We start from the raw sequence: 13,144 nt of genomic DNA, 5'->3' as shown, positions 1-13,144 counted from the left end.
ATAATAGATGAGAATGGTATGCAAAGAATGTCTAGGAAATGTTGTAAATGGATAAATATTTGATGTAGGATTTAAAGCTCTGACAATAGAGAGGCGATGTATAGAACCCCTCTTTTATATTCTATGCTTGTTTTGTCTTTTGTGCTATCATTATGCAAAAAAATTTAATTAAAAAAAAAAAGAAGGAACTATCTGACCAACATAGAAGTTCTAATGTATAGTTTGGAGGACAGAAGGAAAAGGGGGGACATGATCGAAACATTTAAATATGTTAAAGGGTTAAATAAGGTTCAGGAGGGAAGTGTTTTTAATAGGAAAGTGAACACAAGAACAATCTGAAGTTAGTTGGGGGAAAGATCAAAAGCAACGTGAGAAAATATTATTTTACTGAAAGAGTAGTAGATCCTTGGAACAAACTTCCAGCAGACGTGGTTGGTAAATCCACAGTAACTGAATTTAAACATGCCTGGGATAAACATATATCCATTGTAAGATAAAATACAGGAAATAGTATGAAGGCAGACTAGATGGACCATGAGGTCTTTTTCTGCCGTCAGTCTTCTATGTTTCTAATGATCTTTCCATGTTTCTTATAAGGGAGAACCTGGTCTTGAAGGAGATGGTGGCTTACCGGGGCCGGATGGACTCAAGGTATCTTGTTTTTCTTTCTTTCTTCTGATTTGTTTAGAAACCTGGTCCTGTTTTCCCGACTCTCACCTTCCCCCGAGGTCTTCTCCTGTAGGATGAATCTGAAAGGCAAATATTTTCTTCTTAGAAGAGTTCCCTCTAGAACCATGATGGATGCCAAGTGTATCCATGGTGGTTATTGAAAGGGATGTCCAAGTGCCACCTCTATGTTGGTTGAGGCAGGCAGGATTCCCTTGAGTACCATTTGTTGGACAATTGGTGGGCCACTGTACGACACAGAATCCTGGACTCGATGGGCTTTGGCCCAATTCAGCATGGCTCTTCTTATGTTCTCATGTTCATGATGGCGAACTTATGGCAGGCGTGCCAGAAGTGGCATGCACAGTCATCTCTCTGGGCACATGAGCCATTGCCCGTTGCTCTTCTGGGTTCTGATGTGCATGCTGGTCTTCATATGCATGGGAGCCCCAGAAACTGGAAGAGCAAATGGAAAAGTGGGTTACCTATTTGTCTCTTTCAGGGTGACAAAGGACAACTAGGCCCTGAAGGGGAACATGGAGACAAAGGGCAAAGTGGGGTTCAAGGAAAAGAAGGTCCCCCTGGCGTTTCTGGAACCCCAGGTGTCCGAGTAAGTATGAAAACTTGGTTTGGGGTTTGTTCTGCCTTGTTGGATTCATGTTGACCATTAGTGGAGATGCCATGTTGTGTTTGACAAATTCTTGGCCAATAAAGAATCTTCGCTTCTCTTTCTTCTCTTCTTTCTCTTCTCTTTTCTCTTCTTTCTCTTCCCTTCCCTCCTCTCCTCTCCTCTTCTTTCCCTTTTCTCTCTTCCCTTCCCTTTTCTCTTCTCTTCTCCTCTCCCCTCCCCTCCTCTCCTTTCTCTTCTCTTCTATTTTCTCTCTTCTCTTCCCTTCCCTCCTCTCCTCTCCTCTTCTTTCTCTTTTCTCTCTTCTCTTCTCTTCCCTTCTCTCTTCTCCTCTCCCCTCCCCTCCTTTCTCTTCTCTTCTCTTCCCTTCTCTCCTCTCCTTTCCTTTCCTCTCCTCTTCTTTCTCTTTTCTCTCTTCCCTTCCCTCCTCTCCTCTCCTCTCCTCTTCTTTCTCTTCTCTTCTCTTTTCTCTCTTTTCTTCTCTTCTCTTCCCTTCCCTCTTCTCCTCTTCTCTTCTTTCTGTTCTCTTTTCTCTTTTTCTGCTTCCCTTCCATTCCATCTTCCATCCCATCCCATCCCATCCCATCCCATCCCATTCAGTTTCCTCATCTATTCCATTCCATTTTTCCACTCCATTTCTCTAGTCTAGTCTAGTCTAACCTACTCTAACCTACTCTACTCTAACCTAATCTACCTTGCAAAAAGGATGTTGAGACCCTAGAAAGAGTGCAGAGAAGAGCCACAAAGATGATTAGGGGATTGGAGGCTGAAACATATGAAGAACGGTTGCAGGAACTGGGCGTGGCTAGTTTAATGAAAAGAAGGACCAGGGGAGACATGACATCAGTCTTCCAATATCTCAGGGGTTGCCACAAAGAAGAGGCAATCAAACAATTCTCCAAAGCACCTGAGGGTAGAACAAGAAGCAATAGGTAGAAACTAATCAAGGAGAAAAGCACCATTAGTTAAAATATTTATTAAATAATTTTCATATGATAAATTTTTGGGAGTCTATGAAAAGTCTAAAACTTCATGAAGGGGAGGGGGGAGACGAGCCAGAGAATTTAGGGACCCCTGACCTACCCTTTATTTATTTATTTATTGGATTTGTATGCCACTCCTCTCTGCAGACTCGGGGCGGCTAACAACAATAATAAAAACAGCATGTAACAATCCAATACTAAAACAACTAAAAAATCCTTATTATAAAACCAAACATACATACAAACATACCATGCATAAAATTGTAAAGTCCTAGGGGGAAAGAATATCTCAGTTCCCCCATGCCTGGCGGCAGAGGTGGGTTTTAAGAAGCTTACGAAAGGCAAGGAGGGTGGGGGCAATTCTAATCTCTGGGGGAAGTTGGTTCCAGAGGGCCGGGGCCGCCACAGAGAAGGCTCTTCCCCTGGGTCCCGCCAAATGACATTGTTTAGTTGATGGGACCCGGAGAAGGCCCACTCTGTGGGACCTAACTGGTCACTGGGATTCGTACAACAGAAGGTGGTCCCGGAGATAATCTGGTCCGGTGCCATGAAGGGCTTTATAGGTCATAACCAACACTTTGAATTGTGACCGGAAACTGATCGGCAACCAATGCAGACTGCGGAGTGTTGGTGTAACATGGGCATATTTGGGAAAGCCCATGACTGCTGTCGCAGCTGCATTCTGCACAATCTGAAGTTTCCGAACACTTTTCAAAGGTAGCCCCATGTAGAGAGCATCACAATAGTCGAGCCTCGAGGTGATGAGGGCATGAGTGACTGTGAGCAGTGACTCCTGGTCCAAATAGGGTCGCAACTGGTGCACCAGGCAAACCTGGGCAAACGCCCCTTTAAGGTTTCCCTAAACTCTACAGTTTGCAAAAATTGAGGTTTTCTTCCCCGAAAAAACTCAACACTCCCTTCTGACTGTGACTCAACGCTACTTACTCACCTTGCAAGCCGATAACCCTGAAGTTCCCGTTAAAATATGCATTTAATCAGATCTGGATGCAGCTCTTTAGAATTCAAATGTGGGGGAAGCTCTGGGTGGATTTGGTGCTAAAAATGCCTCAAAACCACAGGTCCCTCCCCCAAACATACACAGTTTTCCCGAAAGCCAAGACAAGGAGTGCTTCAAAACGTAGGCGCATACCATTTGAAGTACGACTGAGTTTCTACAGCCTTATTCAAGAGCTTTTTTTCAATGGGGTCTATGTCTGCCCTGCCAAATGAGCCGTGGTGTGCATTAATTTTTTTTATATAAAATATGCATTAAAAAAAAAAGGAGCCAATATAATTCAGCTGGCTTGCAATCGCTGCCTGTCATGGTTGTTATTGTTGGTGGCGTGACAGCGTGGACTCTAATTTTAGGACGGAATGCTGGAAAAAAATAGCAAAGCCCCCAAGAGTAGGTTACAAATGTGCTAAACCGGGCGGGTGTCAAAGTCAATTTATTTCTGGGCCGCATCAGTGTTTGCCCTTAGCAATAGCAATAGCACTTATGTATTGCTTCATCGTGCTTTTATAGCCCTCTCTGAGCGGTTTACAGAGTCAGTGTCTTACCCCCAACAATTCGGGTCCTTCTTTTACCCACCTCGGAAGGATGGAAGGATGGGTCAACCTTGAGCTGGTGCAGTGTTAGCCTGCAATCCTGAATTCTTACCACTGGGAAGGAAGGAAAGAAGAAATGGAGGGAGGGAGGGAGGGAGGGAGGAAGGAAGGAAGGAAGGAAGGAAGGAAGAGCTATAGCATTTAGACTTATATTCCGATTCCTAATGCTTTTACAGCCCTCTCTAAGCCGTTTACACTAACATTCATTGCATCGAGGGGTTGTAGTCTGAGGACCCCTGTTTTAATGCAATATAATAAGTATAATACAGTGGTACCTCTGGTTACGAACCTAACTCGTTCCGTGACCAGGTTCTACAGTAGAAAAGTTTGTAAGAAGAAGGAATCATGGGAATCCATAGGAATCAATGTAAAAGCAAATAATGCCTTTGATTGGGGAAAACACAGGGAGGGTGGAGGCCCTGTTTCCTCCCAGGAGATTCCTAGAGAGGCCCTACGGAGGCTTTTCCCCACCTTTTCCGGCCCTGTTTCCTCCCAGGAGATTCCTAGAGAGGCCCCACGGAGGCTTCTCCCCGCCTTTTCTGGCCCTGTTTCCTCCCAGGAGATTCCTAGAGAGGCCCCACGGAGGCTTCTCCCCGCCTTTCCCGGCCCTGTTTCCTCCCAGGAGATTCCTAGAGAGGCCCCACGGAGGCTTCTCCCTGCCTTTCCCGACCCTGTTTCCTCCCAGGAGATTCCTAGAGAAGCCCCACGGAGGCTTCTCCCCGCCTTTTCTGGCCCTGTTTCCTCCCAGGAGATTCCTAGAGAGGCCCCACGGAGGCTTCTCCCCGCCTTTTCCGGTTACAGTTTCGGAGGCTCGGGTTTGAAATTGGAAAATGGTCCTTGAGAAGAGGCAAAAAAATCTTGAACACCCGGTTCTTATCTAGAAAGGTTCATAAGTAGTGGCGTTCTTAGGTAAAGGTACCACTGTAAATGCAAATAATTTTTCTGCAGACCACCAAAATTTTCTCACGGACCACCGCTGCTCTATACATCGTGCTGCAAGAGACCCTGTTTTTATTCACCCCTACTCCCTCTGTAGAAGATTAAGACAATGAACCGGCCAAGCCCGGCTGAAGCTTTGCAAAGGCTCTCTTGTTGCCGAGCAAACTTTTTTTTTTGCATCGTAAGCTGCCTTTCATGTGCCATGAGTATGAACTAATCTGATTTTTCCAAGTTCCAAGGAAATAATTGTGAAGTTGGCCAATAACACTAGGGAACAGCAATTTCGTTGTGTTAAATCTGTGACTTGTTTTCAACTGACTTTGGGCCTCTGAATCCAAAAATAACCACAGTTTTTGTCTACCACGTCAACTTTTTAAGCTACAGGATGCCCTGAAAAGTCATACAAATTGTGCATAAAAAGGAAAGTAAAAACTTGCCAAATATATTGTTTGCAAGAATAATTTTATTCATACAAAGGCTAATACTGGAAGTTAAATTGTGTTCATACAAATAGTTGGGGTTTTTAATTGAATGGTAATTATACGTAAAAAAATTCACATAGCTTTTTCTGGAGTGTTTAATCTGTGGACATTCTCTCTTGATGCTCCAACAATAATCAGCCATCATATGTATTTCCAGTGAAGGGCTACCAAACTTTTTACTACCACACTGTGGGCATGGCTTCCCAAGGTATGCCCATGTTACACCAACACTCCGCAGTCTGCATTGGTTGCCAATCAATTTCCGGTCACAATTCAAAGTGTTGGTTATGACCTATAAAGCCCTTCATGGCATCGGACCAGATTATCTCCGGGACCGCCTTCTGCCGCACGAATCCCAGCGACCGGTTAGGTCCCACAGAGTTGGCCTTCTCCGGGTCCCGTCGACTAAGCAATGTCGTTTGGTGGGACCCAGGAGAAGAGGCTTCTCTGTGGCGGCCCCGACCCTCTGGAACCAGCTCCCCCCAGATATCAGAGTTGCCCCCACCCTCCTTGCCTTTCGCAAGCTCCTTAAAACCCACCTCTGTCGTCAGGCATGGGGGAATTGAAATTTCCCTTCCCCCTAGGCGTATAGAATTTATTCATGGTATATTTGTATGTATGAGTGGTTCTTTAAATTGGGGTTTTTTAGATTGTTTTTAATATTAGATTTGTTTACATTGTCTTTTTATATTGTTGTTAATCGTCCCGAGTCTTCGGAGAGGCGGCATACAAATCTAATAAATAATAATAATAATAATAATAATAATAATAATAATAATAATAATAATAATAATGGTGGAATCGCTCACACTGCTCATCACTGACAGCAACTAGATTTTCTGGGAAGCTAGCAAGATGGCTATGTAAAAAAAAAGCATTTCATGATGCCTAATTAACTATATTTTATATATAAGGTGTAGAGAAAAAAGTTGACGTGGTAGAAGAAAGTTCCTGTTTTGAAACCAGCATGTCTAATTAACTATAAAAAAGCTCAAAACTCAAACTCAATCAAAATTGTATTAAAAGTTGTTTCCCTAGTGTAATGAAACACTGGGGAAAACAAACTTTTTATTTTGGGCTATTTCTTTGTAGCAAGGAAGGGAGCTCTAATCTTCCTTCTTCAACGTGAGAAAATATTATTTTACTGAAAGAGTAGTAGAATCTTGGAACAAACTTCCAGCAGACAGAAAGAAGTAAAAAACAAGAGACACCATTTGGAATACCGTGTTCAGTTCCGGCGACCTCACCTATAAAAAGATATTGATAAAATTGAACAGGTCCAAAGACGGGCTACAAAAATGGTGGAAGGTCTTAAGCATCAAACCTATCAGGAAAGACTTCATGAACTCAGTCTGTGTAGTCTGAAGGACAGAAGGAAAAGGGGGAACCTGATCAGAACATTTAAATATGTTAAAGGGTTCAATAAGGTTCAGGAGGGAAGGTGTTTTTAATAGGAAAGTGAACCCAAGGACAAGAGGACACAATCTGAGGTTAGTTGGGGGAAAGATGAGAAGCCACATGACTCATGAGAAAATATTATTTCACTGAAAGAGTAGTAGATCCTTGGAACAAACTTCCAGCACACGTGGTTGGTAAATCCACAGTAACTGAATTTAAACATGCCTGGGATAAACATAGATCCATCCTAAGATAAATACAGAAAATAGTCTAAGGGCAGACTAGATGGACCATGAGGTCTTTTTCTGCCGTCAATCTTCTATGTTTTTATGTTTGTTTCTCCTCTTCCTCCCTTAATAATAATAATAATTTATTAGATTTGTATGCCGCCCCTCTCCGAAGACTCGGGGCGGCTCACAACTCTTCCTTATTGATGGAAGAGTTCAGAATGGACCATCTGAAGTTCTTTTGAGGGACCACAATGTCCTCTAGACCACTTTAACCGCGGAGATTCTAGCCGTTCCTGGTTTCTCTCGCTAGACCTCTCCTACAAAGCACAGAGTTCTCCTTGTGACAGGGAGAAGCAACGGAGACAGGCTTGGCATGGCACGCTGGCAGCAAGACCCATGGTTTACAAAACATAATTTCTGTTTTTGCTCGCTGTGGTTTGGGGCGATGAATGGATAAGCAAAGTGGTGGAGACAGGAGTCAAATTATGCAGCTGGGGGCGAGGGGGCGAATTTGGAGGCTGTTTTTTTCCGGCTTGTAATAGCAGTCTCATTTTGTAACTTTTCTGTCCTTTCTTGCAAATGCGCGTTTTGATCCAGTTTTCAGATCTTTCAAGCATGTTCACTCAGTGGAAATCTCCCACCGTAGTAGATTTTTTTAAAAAGTCAAGAACTATTGGCAGAAAATTTGCGCGTGTCGATGAAAATGGCTTTCCCAGCTGTCTCTTGCTTGTGGAAGTATACTTTGAGTTAGTTCCCGTGAAAAAAATTGGGGAAGAAATTAAAGCTTTGGGGCACTCCTATCCAGGATAGGATGATCTGTGATGTTGAACTTGGTTTATAGAATTATAGAATGACAAAATTGGAAGGGACCTTGGAGGTCTTCTAGTCTAACCCCCCTGCCTCAACAGGAAACTCTACACCATTTCAGACAAATGGCTATCTAACATCTTAAAAACTTCCAGTGTTGGAGCATTCACAACTCCAGGAGGTAATTTGTTCCACAGATTAATTGTTCTAACTGTCGGGAAATTTATTCTTAATTCTAAGTTGCTTCTCTCCTTGATTATTTTCCACCCATTGCTTCTTGTTCTACCCTCGAGTGCTTTGGAGAATAGCTTGACTCCCTCTTCTTTATGGCAACCCCTGAGATATTGGAACATTGCTATCATGTCTCCCCTAGTCCTTCTTTTCATTAAAGGAGACATACCCATTTCCTGCAACCGTTCTTCCTATGTTTTAGCCTCCAGTCCCCTAATCATCTTTGTTGCTCTTCTCTGCACTCTTTCTAGAGTCTCAACATCCTTTTTGCATCAAAACTGAATGCAGTATTCCAAGGGTGGCCTTACCAAAGCCTTATAAAGTGGTATATTAACGCTTTAGCCTTATAAAGTGGTATATTAACACATGATCTTGATTCTATTCCTCTGTTAATGCAGCCTAGAACTGTGTTGGCTTTTTTGGTGGCTGTGGTGTTTGACAATACAGTGATACCTCGTCTTACAAATGCCTCGTCATACAAACTTTTCGAGATACAAACCCAGGGTTTAAGATTTTTTTGCCTCTTCTTACAAACTATTTTCACCTTACAAACCCACCACCGCTGCTGGGATGCCCCGCCTCCGGACTTCCATTGCCAGTGAAGCACCCATTTTTGTGCTGCTGGGATTCCCTTGAGGCTCCCCTCCATGGGAAACCCCACCTCTGGACTGCCGTGTTTTTGTGATGCTGCAGGGGAATCCCCGCAGGAAGTCCAGAGGTGGGGTTTCCCAGCGAGGGGAGCCTCAGCGAAATCGCAGCATCGCAAAAACACAGAGGTCCGGAGGTGGGGTTTTGAGGACTTCGGTGTTTTTGCGATGCTGAGGTGGTTTTCCCATGGAGGGGAACTTCAGGGGAATCCCAGCAGCGCAAAAACGGGGGCTTCGGCTGGCAAAAGGGGTGTATTTTGGGCTTCCATGCATTAATCGCTTTTCCATTGATTCCTATGGGAAACATTGTTTTGTCTTACAAACTTTTCACCTTAAGAACCTCGTCCCAGAACCAATTCAGTTTGTAAGACAAGGTATCACTGTATTTGGCTTTGGTCTCTGATCTGATGAGGATCAATTTTGGGGGGATATTGATTTTTCTTTTTGGTCAGCTGTTTAACTCCTGGACTCAGTTTTTAGGCCCTGCAGTTTGATCTTCTGCAAAGAAACATATATCTCTCTACTGCTTCTGTCATCTGGGGCCCAGCCTAGTGACACAGTTTCTCCAGCAATTCTTGAGAATTCTCATGTGGGAACTCCCAAGAATTTGGTTGAAGGAATGAAAAAAAAAAAACAACAGCAGCCCAATGATACCTCAATAAATACATATAAAATCCTCCCTCTGTGAATCTGTGCTGGGAAGTCTGGCTCTTCTTTAGCAAAGCAGAGATGGGAAAAAACAGAGAGAACGTCTTCCTTCAGTATGAATTGGCAGGAACGTTTGTTGCGCGTGAAAATTGAATCCAAGATTTGGGCTGGCGAAGCTTTATCCAGCTGGCATTCGGGTTTGGGGGGGGGGTTGAGCCACTATAAATTGGAAGGAGAGCAAGTCCAAAACGAATCTCTGAAAGAGTGGTAGATCCTTGGAACAAACTTCCAGCAGACGTGGTTGGTAAATCCACAGTAACTGAATTTAAACATGCCTGGGATAGACATATATCCATTGTAAGATAAAATACAGGAAATAGTATAAGGGCAGACTAGATGGACCATGGGGTCTTTTTCTGCCGTCAGTCTTCTATGTTTCTATGTTTCTATCTGTAAGATCTAGTATGTTCTCTCCCTATACAGTGGTACCTATACTTACGAACTTAATTCAGACCATTTCCTGCTGCGACTCAACTTCAAGGCTCCAATCCTCCCCGCAGGGAGGCGGAACCAACTAGGTGGTTCCGCCCCAGGTGTCTGATGGACCCAGATGGCTTTCGCGCTGGTGGGATTCCCCTGAGGCTCCCCTCCATGGGAAACCCCACCTCTGGATTTTGCGATGCTACAGGGGAATCCCACCAGCGTGAAAACGGGCGCTTCGGCTAGCAACGGAAGTCCGGAAGTGGGGCATTCCAGTGGCGGCGGCGGGTTCATAAGATGAAAATAGTTCGGAATCATTTGCGATGTTGCAATTTCGCTGAGGCTTCCCTCGCTGGGTCTGTCGCTTTTTTTCCCTTTATCCTTACATTTTTGTGATGGTAAATGAGTGACCATGAATAGGGTTTGTGTGTGTTTTCTTAGGATTGTGTTTGCAAATTGCGTCCGGAGAATGACTGGTAAACAATGCAGCTCGCATAGAGTTGGAGTAATATGGGTGTACCTTGGTATACCCACAATTGCTCGCGTAGCTGCATTTTGAACCAATTGAAGTCTCCAAACTTCAGCCCCATATAGAGCGCATTGCCATAGTCAAAGCGAGAGGTGATAAGGGCATGAGTGACCGTACAAATATCCTCCTGGTCTAGGTAGGGTCGCAACTTGTAAGCTTGTGCCAAAGCCCTTCTAGCCAAAGCTGAGAGATGATACTCTAACCCACTGTTTCTCTATTATTTTCTTCTACGCCCCCTCAGGAAGAAATAAACATTTCATGCTTCCCAACCAACTCTCTGCCGGGACAATTGTTTGCAATATTCAGCATGTTTTTGCTGAAAAACCTCAAGCAGCTTATCAGAATGATTGGGGTGTAATGTGTTTAAGTGATGCCTTAATTTATTTGGCTTCATGCTGTCCACTGCCAACATTTTTAGACACAGCCAACATACCGCTCTTTCCTCGTCTCCCACCATAGTCAAAGTGAAGCCAAGTGCTACATATGCTTTGTCGTATTTCCTCCTCTTTGCTTTTGGGAGACTTACGTTTGTCTCATTAACTCCGTCTCTCTCCTCCTTTCTTTTCATCTCTGTTAAATATTTTTCCATAGTGTCTCTTAAGGATTTGTTATCTGCACTTCACATCTCCTACTCTGTGCTGTATGCCATTGTTCTCTGGGAAAACCCCTACTCCCTGAGCAGTGAAGGGCTACCAAAATTTTTACTACCACACTGTGGGCGTGGCTTATGCAGGACGCCCTGCATTTTCTTTCAACATCTTTCAGTGCAAATTGGATGCTCTGGAGTGGAGCTCCATTTTCACTACCCCACTGCGTCCCCCACCAAGCCAGGAAGTATCCCACCCCTGTCCCTGCGGCAAAAAAGCATGTACCCTGGGGTCATGCCCCCCGGCATCGCTTGCCCCTAGGAGGGCCCGCTCAACTATCTGAGAAACACTGCTCTAACCCCAGCTGGGGATCTAGGAGGACACCCAATTTGCGAACCCTGAGGGGGAAATCTCTTCCCCCCACAGTATCAAAGATGGACAGGTAGAATGGTTCTTGGGAGGAAAGACCCACAGTCTTGTCGGGGTTGAGTTTTAGCCTGTTGATTCTCATCCAGACACTCATGGCTTCCAGACACCGGCATATCACTTCCACCATTTCACTGAACTGACATGGGGTGGAAATGTACAGCTGAGTGTCATCAGAGAACTGTTGGTAACTTGCCCCACGTCGGATGATCTCACCCAGCGGTTTCATGTAGATGTTGAAAAGGAGAAACTTAGAAACACAGAAGACTGACGGCAGAAAAAGACCTCATGGTCCATCTAGTCTGCCCTTATACTATTTCCTGTATTTTATCTTACAATGGATATATATTTATCCCAGGCATGTTTATATTCAGTTACTGTGGATTTACCAACCACGTCTGCTGGAAGTTTGTTCCAAGGATCTACTACTCTTTCAGTGAAATAATATTTTCTCATGTTGCTTTTGATCTTTCCCCCAACTAACTTCAGATTGTGTCCCCTTGTTCTTGTGTTCACTTTCCTATTAAAAACACTTTCCTCCTGAACCTTATTTAACCCTTTAACATATTTAAATGTTTCGATCATGTCCCCCCTTTTCCTTCTGTCCTCCAGACTATACAGATTGAGTTCATTAAGTCTTTCCTGATACGTTTTATGCTTAAGACCTTCCACCATTCTTGTAGCCCATCTTTGGACCCGTTCAATTTTGTCAATATCTTTTTGTAGGTCAGGTCTCCAGAACTGAACACAGTATTCCAGATGTGGTCTCACCAGCGCTCTATATAAGGGGATCACAATCTTCCTCTTCCTGCTTGTTATACCTCTAGCTATGCAGCCAAGCATCCTACTTGCTTTTCCTACTGCCCGACCACACTGCTCACCCATTTTGAGACTGTCAGAAATCACTACCCCTAAATCCTTCTCTTCTGAAGTTTTTGCTGACACAGAGCTGCCAATACAATACTCAGATTGAGGATTCCTTTTCCCCAAGTGCATTGTTTTACATTTGGAAACATTAAACTGCATTTTCCATTGCTTTGACCATTTATCTAGTAAAGCTAAATCATTTACCATATTACAGAGAGGAGAAAGGACCGAGCCCTGAGCCGTCTGGGTCCAAATTTTTTAGAAATTTTGCTAACAACTTCTCTTTGAGCATCTTCTTATCTAGGCCTTAAATAACCAAGCTGGCTGGAAATTTGGGGAATTGGAGCTTCTGGAGAATGTTCAGTTTGGGCTGCTGAGGATTCTTGATTCATCTGACCACAGAGGAATCAATTTTTCCCACGATCAGCAATTCCACTTCTCTCTCCCCCCCGATCTGAAGTTATAAATCCTTAATATTTCAATGAGGGCTTAGTCATCCTGACTGAGATAACGCAGACAAAACATGTTTCTGATGAGTCTACAAGTAGTTAGGTCATTGAGGGACTAACTCTCCAATTCGGCTAATTTCCTGGAGACATTCAGCCCATTGTCTGAGTGGACAAGGGTTTCTGTTGAATTTTAAAGAGCTGTTCTTCGGGGACCAGATGGAACGTCATAGATGATGCCAGGACATCTGGACGGTGTCTTCCTTGTCTCTATTTAATGACTTATGTGGATACTTTATGCGATTCCATTTCTTTGTTTAGGTGTAAGTAATATTTGTTACATCCAAATATAGAAGCTCGAGGTTCGACTACTGCAATGCTCTCTACGTGGGGCTACCTTTGAAGAGTGTTCGGAAACTACAGATCGTGCAGAACGCAGCCGCGTGAGCGGTCATGGGCCTGCTTAGATATGCCCATGTTTTTCCAACACTCTGCAGGCTGCATTGCCTGCCGATTGGTTTCTGAACACAATTCAAAGTGTT

The 13,144-nt window shown here is 43.9% G+C and overlaps 3 protein-coding genes across 4 annotated transcripts in view; 1 reads left to right on the top strand and 2 right to left on the bottom strand.

Annotated features, from left to right (window-relative positions):
- The window catches only part of ST6GALNAC4 (ST6 N-acetylgalactosaminide alpha-2,6-sialyltransferase 4), a 683,294-nt gene that overhangs the window by 384,765 nt on the left and 285,385 nt on the right, over positions 1-13,144 (bottom strand). The gene's annotated exons all lie outside the window — the stretch shown is intronic.
- Positions 1-13,144, bottom strand: part of ST6GALNAC6 (ST6 N-acetylgalactosaminide alpha-2,6-sialyltransferase 6) — a 490,277-nt gene that overhangs the window by 406,856 nt on the left and 70,277 nt on the right. The window lies entirely within an intron of this gene.
- The window catches only part of COL27A1 (collagen type XXVII alpha 1 chain), a 187,400-nt gene that overhangs the window by 129,715 nt on the left and 44,541 nt on the right, over positions 1-13,144 (top strand). For both annotated transcript variants that reach the window (XM_070758773.1, XM_070758772.1), the window contains exons 34-35: positions 598-651; positions 1,169-1,276. In XM_070758773.1, coding sequence (XP_070614874.1) covers positions 598-651; positions 1,169-1,276 — 162 coding nt within the window. The remainder of the gene's footprint in view (positions 1-597; positions 652-1,168; positions 1,277-13,144) is intronic.

This window comes from Erythrolamprus reginae, chromosome 8 (genome assembly GCF_031021105.1).
Source record: "Erythrolamprus reginae isolate rEryReg1 chromosome 8, rEryReg1.hap1, whole genome shotgun sequence".
NCBI classification, from domain to species: Eukaryota; Metazoa; Chordata; class Lepidosauria; order Squamata; family Dipsadidae; genus Erythrolamprus; species Erythrolamprus reginae.
This window is presented reverse-complemented; position numbering and strand designations above follow the sequence as displayed.